Source organism: Nanorana parkeri, unplaced genomic scaffold (assembly GCF_000935625.1).
Source record: "Nanorana parkeri isolate BGI_ZX_2015 unplaced genomic scaffold, ASM93562v1 scaffold578, whole genome shotgun sequence".
NCBI lineage: Eukaryota > Metazoa > Chordata > Amphibia > Anura > Dicroglossidae > Nanorana > Nanorana parkeri.
In genome coordinates this window covers 554,342-571,409 of record NW_017306846.1, presented here as the reverse complement: position 1 = coordinate 571,409, position 17,068 = coordinate 554,342, and the positions used below count along the sequence as shown (strand labels likewise).

At 43.5% G+C, this 17,068-nt stretch overlaps 1 protein-coding gene across 1 annotated transcript in view; it reads left to right on the top strand.

Moving 5' to 3' along the window:
• FAM107A (family with sequence similarity 107 member A) overlaps positions 1-12,436 on the top strand; it is a 44,932-nt gene extending 32,496 nt beyond the window's left edge. Inside the window, exons 2-4 of the mRNA XM_018562457.1 lie at positions 3,365-3,539; positions 9,367-9,523; positions 11,781-12,436. Of these exons, the coding sequence (XP_018417959.1) occupies positions 3,365-3,539; positions 9,367-9,523; positions 11,781-11,894 (446 nt within the window). The 3' untranslated portion in view covers positions 11,895-12,436. The remainder of the gene's footprint in view (positions 1-3,364; positions 3,540-9,366; positions 9,524-11,780) is intronic.
• Positions 12,437-17,068: the final 4,632 nt, after the last annotated feature.

Sequence of the window (17,068 nt, the reverse complement as noted above, 5' to 3'; positions counted from 1 at the left end):
GTCATTACACACGGCCCGGTTTCCTGATTGGCTGGGAAGCCGGCTCCATGCTCCCTCGTCACAAGTGATGAGGGAGCATGGAGCCGGCTTCCTGGCCAATCAGGAAGCCAGGCAGCGTGTAATGACTCGCTGATACTTCCTGATACCGGAAGCTCAAGTTTCTGGCTAGGTATAGGCATTTGGGCGAGTACGAGTATTTGCCGAAATACTCTGCATCGGCACCGACACTAGTATCGGTATCAGTGCATCCCTACTTATCACTGTGCTGTTTTTACTTTCACTGACTAGTCACAGGTTGGGGTGGGTCCAGGACAACTTGGGCTTAAAGGAAGTGGGTTGAATGGTGCTGGTCATGAAATAGAAGTCACTGATGGCCAGGAGCTCGGTGGGTCGCTCTGGCCGGTGTCCTGCCAAGCTCCAAGCAACCAGATGACCCTTACACATTTCCGGCTCTTAGCAACCTGGGATGCTCTGGCCGGTGTCCCACAGAACTCCTGGCAACCAGTGATGTCACTGGTTGCCAGAAGCTCAGGGGGGTGCTCTGGCTGGGTCCCGCCAAGTTCCTGTCAACCAGATGGCCCTTATACATCTCCCTACCCAGCTCTTAGAAACCTAGAACGCTATGACCGGAAAAGGGGGCCAGCCATGCCACTCTGTCTGCTGTCCCCCCGCCACTGTGACTCAAAGAGATGCCACCTGAAGCAACAGCCTTGAGCTGTCTCATTATATGGACGGCCCTGCCTGTCTGTGTTGCTTTTCTCAGTTGTATTCTAGAGATACAGCTGTGTAAAGACACTACAGCATCTGGTACACTTCCCAGTAGACCAGGTGTCTTGCTCCCTGCTGCGAGCTGTGGTTCCTTCCACAGCCCTATGTAGCTAATGTGTCATATAGTGATGGCAGCAGAAAGACTGCAGATTGGGGCAAGGCATCCCACATAGCTAGAAGTGTCAAAGCTTTGCCTGTCAGAACAGAATCAGTGGCCCTGATATCCTGGCTTAGAGTGGTTTCTTCCCTTGCAGGGCACTATGGAGCCACCCTTGTGTGTGCTAGTAAGCTGTGTATGTGGGACTTTTTGAGGGTACAGAAGGTGCATGTTATACCTGCAGCTATTTTCTTTTATTTTGGTGTACTATCACTTTAAGTGCTACTTGGCACACGGGTCTGAGATTATGATACATTCCTCTTCGTTTACCAGCTTTTGATGCATCACAATGACTGTTTCTCTCGCCTTCCACTGCAGCTTTCCCAATGCACAGGATTAGCAAAAGATTTGTCTTTAATTACACACGATTTGGAGAACGCTCTTGTGCGTTCCTGAAGTGTTCCTGCCAGAGAATTTGTCTGATCTATAACGCAGCTGCTGAGTGAATACTACCCAGGAATTCATGTTTATTTAATTGAAAAATTTGAATAATAGGAAAATGATTCTCACTTCACTAGGTTCTGGAGGAGCTGGGGAATGGTAGATAAAATTCCCTGACATCATCTGTATGTAAGGGGACATCAGGGACGCCCCGAGGCCGTTTACCGGGTGACACCCCGCCGTGATGTCATTGTGCATGCGCGTGACGTCACCAAGCACGTGCACGATGACGTTGTCGCGTATGCGTGGCGATTGATACCTGCCGCTGGCAGAGGGAGGAGGAGACAGTCACCCGGCCAGATAAGGTATGCCGCCGGGTCCCCTCCTCTCTCCCGAAACTGTCAGGCTCTCGGTCCATGACTGCGTGCCCGACTTTTCAAAGGGGGTGTCACCCCTCCAATGGTGTCACCTGGGCGCAGGCCACACCCCCTTGTGACGTCACTGGGGGACATTTTACGCACCATTCTACTCAATAGGATTCGGAAGTTACATGCAAACATTTGGGCACCCTGGTCAGATTACGGGGTCTTTTTTAAAATGATATTAAAGTCAAAAAGTTTTTAAGCCATTTCAAAATCCCTGATCAAATCACTTACAATGACTGCTGTGTCTTGATGTTTAAAAGTCCTGCAGAATCAGCTGGTTCCCTGAGCAGTGGCCCTGATATCCTGGTTTAGGGTGGTTTCTTCCCTTGCAGGGCACTATGGAGCCACCCTTGTGTGTGCTACCGGTAGTAAGCTGTGTATGTCTCCACAAACACACAGGCACAGCAAGGTAAGACAATCTTCTCCTCCCTGCTCCTCTCTCCCCCTTACTCCTCTCTTCTCCAAGCTAGGCTTCTGGAGACTGTGCTCTCCCTTGTGATCTAGTACTGGACATGAGGTTCAGGGAAGTTGAGCTGAGAGAGTTCGATCTTTTTGGAAACATGATGACTGTAAATGCCTGGGCCAACATATAAAGAAATACTTTGCTGGGCAGTGTATATTTATTTGAGTTGGATTCATTATGGAAAAAATATTGAGAGTATAATATTACTGTAAGTGAAAGCAGCCGGCTTTACAAAGGTAAACAGAGTCTGTATACAGGGCCGTGCTGCCACCCATGTACTAGGTATGTCAGTGGTCGTGAAAGGGATAAAGGAAGCCTAATAAAACTAATGCAGCCACTTCATGTACTGTAAGGCCTCATTCACACTACTAAGAGCCGGCCCGTACAGATCCATGCGGCGTTCCCGAGAAGGACTGGTGCTGCGTGTGATTGTACGCAGCATCCTGTTCTTCTCTATGGGAGTAGGTGGCCGTACGCTCACGCGAGCTGCACATCCGTGCGGGTTTCCGTGCTTGGACGAAGACAGGATCCATCCTGCCTGCATACCAGTACGGACACGCGCACCTGCACGGATGTGCAGCTCGGGTGAGCATACGGCCGCGTACTCCCATAGAGAAGAACAGGATGCTGCGTACAATCACACGCAGCACCTGTCCTACATCGGAACGGCCCGATACGGCCGTGCATGGCACACGGATCTGTACGGGCCCTCTCTTAGCAGTGTGAATGAGGCCTAAGAGCCATTAAACTGAAATATTTTACATTCTTGTTCTTGGGTTTACACACGCTTGAATATAGCATAATTTTAGTTCCTGAGATGATCAGCATGGTTATTATTAAAGGGAACTCTGGGCTGATGAAAAATGTGGAGGTTGCCAGTGTTGGCTTCCCTGTAATAATTACTATTGCCTAGTTGTCTCTGGCGTCACTACTTTCTGAGTTGCTGACCCAGAACCACCATTCAGATCAGAAAGTCAAAGTGAAGTTAGAATTCCTGATCTACATCCTTGTTCCAAGTCAGGGACACAGAAATCATTGCAGCCATTGGATCTGCATGACAGCCAGGCAATTAGCAGTGGTGGCCCCAGTACAGCTTTCCTTTATATATGAGAATTAGCTAGAACATGGTGCAGTGCCGGTTCCAATCTCACGTATGTGCTCTGTCCGCAGCCTCCATGTACTCTGATATACAGAGGGACCCACCTGATATAGGAAGTATTCTTGCTAATCCTGATTATCTGGAGGCAAACACTGAACTCATCAAACCTAAGAAAATCCAGAATCCAGTCAAAGCATCCAGAAGTCACCAGGAGCTCCACCGGGAACTGCTAATGAACCATCGAAGGTAGGTTTTCCGTTTTATGAAACTGAGATTCTCATTGGTCTGAGATTTAAATATGGAGCTAGGGATGCACCGATACTGTTTTTTCGTATCAAATACAAGTACCAATATTTTTTTTCAGGAAGTCGGGCAGCGGATCATGATCCATCGCCCGACTTCCTGATTGCCTGGGAGGCCGGTGTTCTATCAAAAGAACACCGGCTTTGCTTGCTGAGGCTGCCTGGCTTCCAGACCGATCAAGAAGCCGGGGGCGGGTCATGAGGTGCCATCCGGCTACCTGATTGGTCGGGAAGCCAGGCTGCCTAGCAACAAGTGAAGCCGGCTTCCTAACCAATCAGGAAGCCGGGCAGCACATCGTGACCCACCTCCCGGCTTCCTGATTTGGCTAGGCATCTACAATAATTGTAAGTAAAATAAAAAATATGTTTGTTTAACTAATGGATGTAAGATGATTTCATATCAGCATGCTGATGTGATTTTTAGTAATTGGGGGTAGAGGTCCACTTTAAGTATAACTGGGCTTCTTTTACAGGGCTGCCTTGTTATAGGTGATGGGGTCACTTTAAGTAAACCGGCTGGCCTTTTTATTGTTTTACAGCGACCCTGAAGTGAAATTATACTCAAGAGAAGCAAAAGGGTAGAAGCTAAGCAAGGCTTGCGTGATATGATGTTCCTGTTATATCAGCATTTTTTGCAGATTTTTATCATAAGAATGTTCCAAATAAAGCAAGGCCCTATGATCGCTTTCCTATTATTAACATAGCAGCAAGTCCAATTCATAAGCACCAGCCTTAACCAATCAAATCCAAACTTTTACTGATCACACTGAAGCCAAATGAACTCTTTAGTTGCCCTCTTGAACATCCGCGATCTTTGCTTCAATAAATGCCATTAGGCGTTTCTGCCAGAGTTTAACCAGATTGAAAGCTGCGGGTGTCCATTATCCTAGGAAGTGAGTTGCCATCTCCATTTACAAGTCACATAGAAGTCAGACTAGGAGGTGACTGGGGAACCCTGTACGACAGATAACCTTTTACACTCACATTTAGAAGGCGGACACGGCTCAGAGGTTCCCGTGGCTCTCATGCCGTATACATTACAACTTGCTTCTATTTTAACCTGTAAGTGGATTCATTGGAAGGCATAAAGCATAACTAAACCCAAGGACAAAAATTGAATATATTGCAGATCAGCAGTCAATTAGACATGGGGGCTGCATAAGTTTTCATTTTTTAGGTTACTTTTTCAGCAGGTACAGAAATTACCTTTTGATCTTGCCAGAAATGCAGTGTTCTCAGCACTTCATGTGAGCTGACCGGATGTCCCAATCTTCAGGGAAGGGTGCTTGTAGTGACTGCGGATGGAGCCGCGGTTGTAATAAACATATGAAGAATGTCACCAGCATACCAAAAATCCTTTCAGGATCACCAATTGTTCCTTTATTCAGAACCATGTCAAGTAGAACAAACGCTTTCGGGGCCACACAGGGTCCCTTCATCAGGCGATCCTGAAAGGATTTTTGGTGTGCTGGTGACATTCTTTATATGTCTGGATGGTCATCAGCCTAAGCCAGGTGTGGGCAACTCCAGTCCTCTAGCTGTACTGTAGCTAAAAATCCCAACATGCATCTGCCTCATGCTTGTAACAGTCAGTCTTGCAATGCCTCATGGGACTTGTAGTTCCACAACAGCTGGAGGTCTGGAGTAGCCCACCCCTGGCCTAAGCATTGATTCTTTGTTCTTATTGTCCAGTTTATTCCAATCACCGTCAGTATAGGCCCTGATGAAGGGGGGAGTTGTTAGCCCCTGTAACACATTGGCTATTGACTATGGACTTTGTATCAAGACTTTTTTCTGGGTGACAACCATAGCTACCTTCATAGATTCAGGGGAGGAGTGAACGTAGCCACCCCAGGGCAGAAAGTGTTATTTGCATTATTACTTGGAGAAAATAAAAACTAAACAACCTAAAAGAAAACGAATGACGCCATCTCACCCAAGGACTGGTAAGCTGCAATATATTCGATTTTGGGTTCAGGTATGCTTTATTACAGTGTACCAATTATATTGCAGACATTGCCGAAAATGTCACTCAATCACAACCACCAATTGATTATCTATTGAGCATCTTATTCTGATTCATTAAAAAAATAACTTTTTACCTTCTCATTGTGCTGCAGTGGCTTTATGACACTTTATATTACAGATATATTGCCACAGGGCCCCATTCACTCCTCCGTGAGACTCAGCAGTGTTAATAGAATCAGGGAAGCCCTATACAAAGCAATGAGAGACTGACAGCACCCGCAGCCATTCTCTTGTAATCAGACTTATACAATTGCCAACGGAGGATGGCGCAAAGACACAACTGTTTGCATCCAGGAGCGATAATCTGCAGGTCATTGGTACATTTCTGAATACACGTGAATGGACGCAAGCAGCTGCCGGCGCTGTCAGCCTCTCATTGCTTTGTATAGGGCTGCCTGCCTGTAGCTGTTCCTCCGATGAGTCTCATGGGGGAATTTGTAGTCTGCTTCTAAACACAAGTGTGAATTTGGCCTAAATCTGCGCTGGCAGCTAGTGAAAACTGGCGCTGATGTGCAAGGTTTTTTTCTCATGTTTGCATTTTACCTGCATTTTCGTTTGCAACCTTATGCATTTGTGGTGTCAACTTTCACACTGAACCCTAAGCAGTGTTATCAGTCCTGCCTAAGTTCCCCCCTGTTGAACTGCGGAACACCTCTCTCTCTCCTCATCTCCAAAACAAAATGGGAGGTGTTCTATAGCTGAGCAGGGGAGAACTCAGGTAACGCTGCTTGGATTTCTCGCAGGATCAACAGGTTTTTTTTTTTCTATACGTGCAGCATTTTTAAGTCACTTGAAAGTAGTTTTTGTCTATTTGGTTGCTATGGGCTTCTCCGCTTTGTACGTCATTGCTCTTTTTGTATGGCTATATTCCATAGGTCTATTAAAGGTTCTATGTTTAATAACATAAATAATATCATTATCATCATCATATACCCATGGCAGCTAAAATCCAATTGCACTGGTGAACACACTTTGTGCAGCTCACTACATATAATCCCTGTTTATTTATTATCAGTATTTATATAGTGCAGACAATGTATGCAGTGCTTACTCAGTGCACATTCACATCAGTCCCTGCCCTCAAGTAGCTTACAATCTAAGGCGCCTATCTCACATGCATACATACAGGGCCAATTTAGACAGGAGCCAATTAACCAGCCAGCATTTCTTCGGAGCGTGGGAGGAAACTCACACAAGCACAGGGAGAACATGCAAACTCTTTGCATATAGTGACCTGGCTGGGATTTGAACTGGGAACCCTTAGTGCTGCAAGGCAGAAGAGCTACCCACTCACTACACCACTGTGCTTTCAGTCTTATGTAGCCCTCTCATGCTTACACTGAAAAATCTCCATTGCACTGTTAAGATAATATCAGTTACTTTGCATGAGATAATATCAGCTGCTAAATGCCCTTCTCTTCCTCTGTGGATGAATTGTCATTGTCTAATAATACAGTATTAAGCAACAACACAGTATTAGTATTTTCTGTAAATGATGTTACTCTGCCATCTAGTGGCAGAATTCCATATTTGCTCTGTTTGTGAATCAGCTTGCTGAAATACAATTATACAGACTTTAAAAAGACAAAAATGGCAATTTAAAAACAAATAGACATCTCATATTTCCCATCAAGACATAAGATGTTATTACATTCTGCAGAGCACCGTTCAGAATGTTTTCCAATGGACATAAATAGGTTTTCATTCAATCGAACCCTTATCAGGTTAGACATTAATCACTGTCTGTGTGTACTTTCCAACTTCTTGACACATCCTGTGGTAGCTCTGTTTTGAAGGAAGGGTCAGCCACTTGTGTTGGATTTTTTTTAATCTACTATTGTTCCTCTCTGGGATAATTCAGACTTAAGAGTATATAGTAGTGCAGCCTCTTCTTTTACCATTGGCATACAAAACATATTTCTGGCTGAGCCAAATATTCATATTTATGGAGAAGTTGCTCCTACAAAACATTTAGTCAGTCAGATCGTGCCTATACATTAGGCCACCATCTGCTGACTTTATGTAGGTTCAACTGTAATTGATTCCAGATTAATTTCTGTGTTTAGCTAGGATCCAGAGTGCCCACATAGTCTGATCTGATTGTAGATCCTCTACTGGTTCAAAATGAGCAATATACATGAAATTTATTTCTCTCAGTGAGGGAAATTTTTATCTGCTGGCACAGCGATCCAGATTATTATTTTTTTCTGTTAATTGTACATTATACAGGATACAGGAATAGTCTTAGCCCCATACACATCTGAGCATTTTGTCACAAGTTTTTGTGCATTTCTCTTCATGTGACAACACTCAATATCATTTCATGCTTTTCTATTGTGGCTGTTCACACCTCTCCAAACAGCTCATGTACGCTTGAGCATTGAGCAGTGTGCCTGCCGCTCCCTTTCCAGCCAGAGCGTCCCAGGTTGCTGTGAGCCAGGCAGGGAGATGTGTAAGGGCCATACACAACTTCCTGCCCAGCTCTGAGCAACCTGGGACGCTCTTACCGGCTTCCTGTCCAGCTCTCAGAAACCAGTGACGTCAGTGAGCTGGGCGGGACACCAGCCAGAGCTGGTCCACCATCCCCCTGTTAGCGTGCACCACCAGCAGAACCACCCACCCCACCCTGAACGTACACCATCAGCACCAAAGCCCCCCACCACCACCACCACCTCGGGCGAAGAAAAGAGATACCCCTATATAAAACCAAACAATTTATTAAAAGTTTGCAAAAAACAGTAAAACACTTAGGGTTTCATTCATTAAAGTTCTGCCCAGCATATAGCCAGACGGCACTGACAAGTATAGGAATTTTCCTAGGGGCAATAGTGCCATATGAACGGTATCTACTCGTCTATACACCATGAGGAACTTTTATAAATGAATGATCCCCTTACCCTTTTCTGGTGCTATAACAGCAGCAAACTATTGCACTCAGTCCTCCTCTCTCCTGTTGCTCTGAGAGTAGGAGTGTACCTACATATGTGATAAGATCACTGACCTTGTCCTGGGTGGTACACTTCTACTTTCAACAAGAGGGACGAGGACTGAATAGTTTAATGCTCTTATATATGTTTATAAAGATATAATGTCCAAGGCTGCTACTTTCATCCTTGTCAACAGTGTCAGTGACCTAAATCAAACATGCAGCAAGTGAAGTGTTGGGATACTCATGCTTGTTCCAGTGACTCAGCGAATAGTAAAAGCATGAGGATGGCAGCCCTGGAGCTTGCACCTTTAAAAACAAGTTAGCAGTAGCAACTTCCATGATTTTAATCTTTATAATGTTCTTTTAGAGAAAGGCAATACAGTTTCAAAGTGAGTCACATGCAAGTTGAATGTTGTCCTTCAGCCCCTGGACTGAGTGATAGAAAATCAATGGATGCTCTTATATACATTATTCTGTTGCCCAATTCATTGTCACACACAAAAATGTATTTGGATGTTTAGAGCTATGCATGCTCTGCCATTTCGACCCCATCAAATGCTGCACTGTGGGGATGCCGAGGGAGTGTGAGATATTCCCCCGTAGGGGTCTGATGTTGGATTGCAGCCTCAGGGGGAATGCGGGCAAGTTAAGTACAATCCTAAACTTTGGTGAGGTATTTTACATGGGTTCCTTTGATACAATGGTCACTAGAGTAATTGTACCTTCGAATTTTGTATGGCATTTCATTATATCAAGGAACATGTCATGGGACCTCCATCTATGTTTGCATGATTTTTGTTGTTGTTTCCCACAGGGGTCTGAGTATTGACAAAAAGCCAGAGCTCCAAAGAGTGTTGGAGAATCGACGGAGAGACAAGGTCATCCAGCAGAAGAAAGAGGAAGAGGAAATTAAGAAGATGCAGTCGCCATTTGAACAGGAGTTGTTAAAGAGACAGCAGAGACTGGAACAGGTGAGCACACAGCTTTTCTATCTGTACAAGCATGTTGGGGTACCCTGGGGCTTACATTGACTTGTATAGAGGAATTAAAGCAAATCACAATGTATCTTCTCTGTGTCTGTTTGTGCTTTGGCTATGGTCTCCATAGCCAAAGCACAAACAGACACAGAGAAGATACATAGTATGGAGGTAGGTAGGTAGGTAGTTATATCAGGAGGGAAAACAAAAGGGACTAGACAGGTTTCTCATTCTAGATCAACGGTGTTTGCTGGTGCCCCGAAGACCTTAGATCATCTCTCAAACTGACCAAAAACAGGGACAGTAACCTGTGATCCCAAATCCAAGAGCAATTTTAGTTAACCACTGGGGGATTAGGCGTTAAAGTGACATTAAACCCTCAGATTGTTTAACATAAAACAATAGTGTAATGTGTGCCTTACTGTAATCCATGGTAGTTTCCCTTCTCTTTGCTGCTCTTCCTTTTAAATCTGTATCTGTTCTCATGCTGGGCAGAACTTCTGTTTTGCAGCAGACTGCCTTGTCACTGGAATGGCTACATGGTTTCTGTGTGTAGGTTTGCAACCTGAGCCAGCACTACAGGAAGAGGCACTCAGCTGCAAAGGGAAGTTCTCCCCCAGCATGAGAAGAGATACAGATTTAAAAGGAAGAGCAGCAAAGAGAAGGGAAACTACCATGGATTACAGTAAGGCACACATTACAGTTTAGGTTTATGTTAAAAAATCTGAGGGTTTAATGTCACTTTAAGAGCTCATTTTAGGAGCTTTAATTTCAAAACAAGAAATAAATGCCCACATGAGAGCATACCTTACTGGATCAGTACTTTATTTTGTATCCAGACATTGCTGTAATGAAGCACCTTACTCTTTTCTCGTATGTCTGTAGTCTGGTGATCCTGAAACACATCTGCTGGTAATGCAGATTTGTAATTCAGATGGTAACACATTAAAAAACCAAATGCAATCTTTTGCAAATCTGATAAAGCCATATGTTATTCGCAATAGAAAATACAAAACAGATCCAATTACCTTACAATAAGGTAATTTTGGAATTGATGGCAGCAACACGTTTACAAAAAGTGGGGACAGGGCAACAAAAAGCTGACAAAGTAAGTGGCACTAACAAGGAAGAACTGGAAGAACATTGTTGCAACTAAGTAGGTTAATTGGCAACAGGTCAGTAACACGAATGGGTATAAAAAGAGCATCTTAGAGAGTCAGAGGAGGGAATTTATAATAACAGGAGCATGACAGAATCTGGAGCAGTTGCCCACGGCAACCAATCAGCCTCTCTCTTCAGTTTGCTCAGGTAACATTTGAAAATGAGAGATAGAGGCTGATTGGTTGCAGTGCAAATCTGCTCAAGATTTTGTCTGCTCCAGTTTCGATAAATTTCCCCAAGTGTCTCAGAAGTAAAGATTGGCAGAGGTTCACAAATCTGTGAAAAGATGTGTCTGAAAATTGTTGCACAATTTCAGAATAATGTTCCTCACCATAAAAGATGTTAAATATATCCTCATTTACAGTACATAATATCATCAAAGATGATGACTGCGAACAAGGGACAAGGCTTAAACACAATATTAGATGCCCGTTATCTTCAGGCCCTCAGATGGTACTGCTTTAAAAACAGGCTTGACTCTCTAATGGACATCACTGAAGCAGAAAATGACATTTCTGGAGGCATTCTGTACACCAATCATGCACAGGACCATCTACAGGACACCTCCAGGTTGCCATATTGGCAGGCAATGACATTTGACTACTGCAAAAAATTACAGTGGTTGTAGATTGGAATAGAAATGTCATTTTAAATTACATGAAAATACAAAATAACTGATTATATACGGCTTTGTTGAAATGTTAAATATTTGTTAGGAAAATTGAGTTTACCTTTAAAAGCTCAAAACAGCTTTCTATAGCATGGGGGGTGTTTATTCTTCCTGCCTATGCCCTAATTGGGGACATTCTTTTCATCTCCGGTCCGCATGACATCTTGCAGTGGAATTTTGTGATTTGAACTTCTCCGACAATGGAACTGGAGTTGATATCCCTGTCCTGGTGATGGTGACAGGTTTGGTAATGGGAGCTTCTAAACCTTTCCTACTCTACCCAAAACAAAAAATTGCTTTGGCGGAAGTTTTACCTCCCCATCGATGTGTCCTCAGGATTCGCCGTGCAAGTACCCAGTGAAGTACATGCACAGTATGGCTAATGATTCATTCTATTTTTTTTTACTTTTTTCTTTTTAGCTTGAAAAAGAACAAGAAGAACCTAAGGAAGATAGTCATGCCCCGGAATTTATAAAAGTGAAAGAAAACTTGAGAAGAACAGCCACACTACCCAGCGATGCCCGAATGTTGTAACGCCAGTGGGCTTGAAGTTTTCTGTCGAGCTGAATTCGTCATGCTACCTGGGCATCTGTGTGCTAGGCTGACATTGAAGACGTGTCTCTTCAAGGAATTCTCCCTAATCCCAACTGCAGTGCGGTACGCACTTCCTGCCCACAGAAGCGGAGTACCACTCTATCTAAAGCTGCTCCAGTGTTTAATACATGATGCTTAGCCCTAGCACCAGGGGGAATAATGTTACATGACCGCACGTGGCTGTGAAGATTTGTGGCTAAGCTGATGTGTTACCTACGCTTTCCGTGTGACATCACTTCTTCTGTAGGTTACCATGTGTATGTGCTGTACATCCAATCATACGCGGAGAAGGGACTGCCGGTACGGAGACTGGCAAACATCATGAATACAGTGGGGTTTGCTGCATACATACTCTGCATGTTGTGTGCAATATGCAAGTGTTTCATAGCCATAGGTGACTGCCATATGAGGGGTTGTCACATGATCAATCAAGGCCGCTGTGCTGTCCTGACCCTCCCTCGTAACAGGGGAAATACTACATTCCAGTTGTAACCACCACAAGTTCAAGATCTTAACAATTTCCTAAAAAGTGCATTCTTTGGTACTGACCAGAACAAGAGTGCGTTTTTGGTTTTAACCATTAGATGGAGCAAACCATACGCCCAACACATTTTCCAAACGTCCCAAGTTGTTGTGCAAACCCCTAATGTGTTATGGACCCCAGAGCCAGCGACTTGATGTTGCTGAAATTCATCTTTGGGATGCACTTTTAGACAGGTCTAAGGTGCTTCAGATGATTTCTCAGGCATAGGCAAAGGCCAGTGTGTGTGTATGTTTAAGCCTTAATGATATACAGCTATTGAAATGAATGAATAGCAGTAAAAGGAAAAGGATTCAATGCTTCAATACTATAGGGTGGGCCGATAGAAAAATGTCATAATATATAACCGTGCACCAGAGTTATTGCACTTTTGTCTCGGTAACGGTGAAATATCGAGTATTAAGATACAGAAATCAAGCTAAACAAGCCATGCTGGTATATAGATATTTTTGCATTTGGCTGAAAAGCAAAATGTGTGCATCGGAATGCATGGCCTTGCTTAGGAAGTGCAAAACCTATCAGCAGCTTGCACACGTCATAAGACGCCATGTCCTTCCTCATCCACAGCCCCAGGACCTTCCTGGCAAAAGTGAAGAGTACCTGTATTGCTGAATGGCCTAGACAGTTTCTGCTTAGTAGTAATATGCATGGGCTTATGAAATGTCAACACAACTGTCAAGCCGGTAGAATTCAGGTAACTGTTCTAAAATGAAAGTTGATTTAGAGGAAATAGGACCCGCCCTGGGCAAGCTGCCTTCTAAGGAGTAGTGATGTGTATAGGCTTGATGTACGGCCAAGCCTCACAAAACTGTCAGTGACCCACCTCTATTCCGGGCCAAACATTTTCAGTTGAGGGCATTCCCTGCCCCTTTGTTACGTGTAGCCAGGAAGGGTGTGTCACTGACAGTTTTGTGTTGCTTGGGCGTACTCCATGGACTTGCACCAAGCCCCCGCACATCACTACTTCTTAGGAGGCAGCTTGGCCAGGGCAGGTCTTACTTCCTCTAACTCAAATTTCATTTTAGAACAATTACCTGATTTCTAATGGCCCTCCAGCTTTAACTACAAATCCCAACATGCCTCTGCCTCCGGGAGTCAGTCTTGTAACTGTCACTCTTGCAATGCCTCATGAGACTTGTAGTTCAACAACAGCTGGAGGGTCGGAGTTGCCCACCCCTGGGCTAGACCACTTTCTAAAAGGGCTGAAAAGTAATGACATCATACAAACTGTTCCTTGTGATGGTGTCCTCAAAGGTCAATATATTGTAATCACTTTATTTACAAATGTATTATGCAGAGTCGTTTTTTTTTTCTTTTTCGATTAACGTTATGAGAAAGTGAATGGAAACCTATTTTTCGGTATGTTTGGCATCATGCCTCACTGTAAATGGTTTCTTAAGCAAACTTTTTTTGTTAATCTGTTGCAAAGTTTCTTCCCTGGAGATCCTGCCATGAACAGCACTTCCTGTTGCAGGCTGACAACGCTAAGCCACTGCCTCCAAATTAGCAGCAGTGTGCTCCTTCACTGTCTGATGAGCTGCATATCTGATAAACTTGATAGGCAGCCCAGCATCCAACTAATGGTGCTTGCACAATTGGCTGACAGCGCTGCTGCTAATTTTAGCCTTTTGTCAGCCTGCAACACAAGTGCTGTTCCTGGCCAGATCTCCAGGAATAAAAAGATTTTGCAATAGATTGAAGAAAAATATTCTGGCAAGTCAAGTCAAGCCAAACTTACTAAAAATTAATTTTGGGTTTACATAAACTTTAAAGAGGAACTTCACCCCCCCTCTTACCTAATGTTGGGTTGTCCTCAAATCACATACTCACCCACCCAGCAAATGCAGCACAGTCCTGCTGTAGCCTATTTTGCTACCACACGCCAGGTCCCGCACCATCATCTTCATCCTTGACCTTATTGGGAGCCGGCTGTCTCTTCTGGGTTCAGGTAGATGGCCCCCAATCACATTCTCCAAGGCCCACCCTCCTCCCTTTTGCTGTATAGAAGCCAATGCCTCCTGAGATATGCATGTCACATATCCCAGATAGCAAGGATAACTTGCTACAAACTTGTGGCAGAGTGAAATTGTAATTCCTGTTAACTTGCCGCACGCATTCCTGGCAAGTTGTAGACTTGCATAACACTTGCAGCACAATTCTAGGTGACACTTTTTGAATTTGTAGCAAATTTGCTTGGCAAGTCTACAGCAAGAGTCCTACAGGTCTTTGCAAGAGCTCTGCAAGCTCGCTGGTCTGGAGACTTGCAATGCAGACTTGCTGTAATTGTGCAACAAAATTGTGAAGCTTGGCAAGTCTGCAATAGTTTAGCAAGTCATATTCAAACTTGCAGCTCAATTGCTTGCTATCTGGGATATCCCAGGAGGCAAAACAAATGGCAAACGCACTCATCAACTTATCACCAGTTTTAAAGTAAGGAGCACATGGAAGGGCTTTAAACAATACAACAGCAAAAAGTTTCCCAGCACTCTCACATGCCAGCATGCAAAAATACTTGTCTAACAGCTAATGTTAAAAACAGAGGTTTTAGATCCACCCTTAAGGGGGTTCGGATGCCTCCTGGCAAACCTGCACCTAATTTTATCTTTTGCTATATGTGCTCCAAGATGGAGACTCTCATAGGTTAGAGTTAGGACCGCACTACATAGAGGGGCCTTGACGAAGCAGTTCGGCTTTCACATATTCTGCAGAAGACGTGTATCTAAAACCTCAGTTTTTAACCTTAGCTGTTAGACAAGTTTTTTTGCATGCTGGCTGGTGAGTGTGCTGGGAAACTTTTTGCTGTTGTATATCCCAGGAGGCATCGCCTTACATACAGTGGGGGTGGAATACTTGGGCAAGAATGGAGGACGGGGGACGGACCAGAATATGAATAATAAAAAAGTAAACAAACCAAAAAAAGTGGGGTGGTCATATTGGGGGATTTAAAAAAGGTATTTTTTTTAGGGTCAAGGCCTGCTTTGATAGTGGGGAAAGTATTAAAAAGACCCAGAATGTATGTGTAACACTTACATATACACTAAGTTAATAAGGCTAAAAAAAGACACAAATTTAATCGCCCACTTAGGCCTAAAGGAAGGGAACAGTTGCCAATTTTATCTTCTCGAAGTAAAAAAAGATTTCTTTATGACCCCGATCCTCAGCCGGCCCAGTTCATTGAATCAGAATTTCTCTCTTAGCCTATAGTAACTATAACCTTATAATATAATAAACAATCATTATTAGGAAAAATATCCAGTCCTTTTTTTAAAGCAATAATTGGTTACACTATCACTGATAGCATAGAAAATATGGCCTCGCCAAGGTTATGATGAGCCTCAGACAGGGCTGGCAAAACAGCAGTTTGTGGGTAGATTGCTATGATGTATATCCATGAGTCACCTTTACCATTAAAGGGCAGAATACATCGGCATCAAGGCTGATTAAAGCTGAACTCGGCACAAAAATTCCATTTATATATTTCTCAAATGCCACAAAGGATATCAATCCACTTTGTGAGCACCAAATGCCTTTGCTAACCCCATTATTACATATAAAAGTAGCAAGACTTCATTACTGTGCTGTATATAGCTTGTGCAGAGAGGGACTCTACAGGAGGGGTGGATACAAGACCAGTCACCCTGCACAAGGAGAGAAAACAGCAGTGACTGGTCTACATTACAGGCAGCTCCGTCTAGTGGCCATTATGCAGTATTACATTACATTCAACAAGAAAAGAAAATATTAAAGGCACATAGTTTCATATTGGATTACTGCTCAGATCTGGAAGAAATACATAAAGCACACCAAGATTCCAGTAATAATCCACATGACTCTTGTATTTCAACAATAGTTGCTTATTCCAGAGTTCAGCTTTAGGGCTGGTTTGCCAACAGAAGCTCAAAAGCTAAAATTGCTTGTAATAAATTCCAGACTTGCAAACCTAGTTCTCAAGCTCACCACACATGTTACATTCTGATTGTACTCTTTCAGTAGTTAGTGCCAGGGTCTGCCTGACTGTATACAAATTAATGTAATAGCTCGGTTAGGTCCTCATATTACATAGGGGTCTGTTTATAAAAAATTTGCAGAGCCTTTTGCCCTGTGAACATTTATTGTGTGCGAATGGAGGCAAAAATAACCTTTCAGGTTGAATGTCATGTAATGCGGGATAATGGCCACTAGATGGCGCTGAGGCGCATAGGAAATAAATATTTATTTCTTATGCGCCTCAGCTCCATCCAGTGGCCATAATGCGGTATTACGTTACATATACATTTCACCTGAAAAGAAAGTAAAGCTTGCTTTTGCCTTCATTTGCACAGAACGAACGTTTAAAGAGGCGAATGGCTCTGCAAATTGTTTTAAAATGGACCCTATAGTCTTGGTAGATCTAAAGTTGATTGTACAGTGATTGTATTGGTCACCCTTATGGAGATGCTGCCAGCATTGGAGATACCCTCAAACTTCTCACCACTAATTGGTATCATTTCTTTCCACTGATTATAACTTTTTGAACATTGTAGTCCTATTATATTATATTTTATTATGTACAAAAAAAATGGAACGTATATTT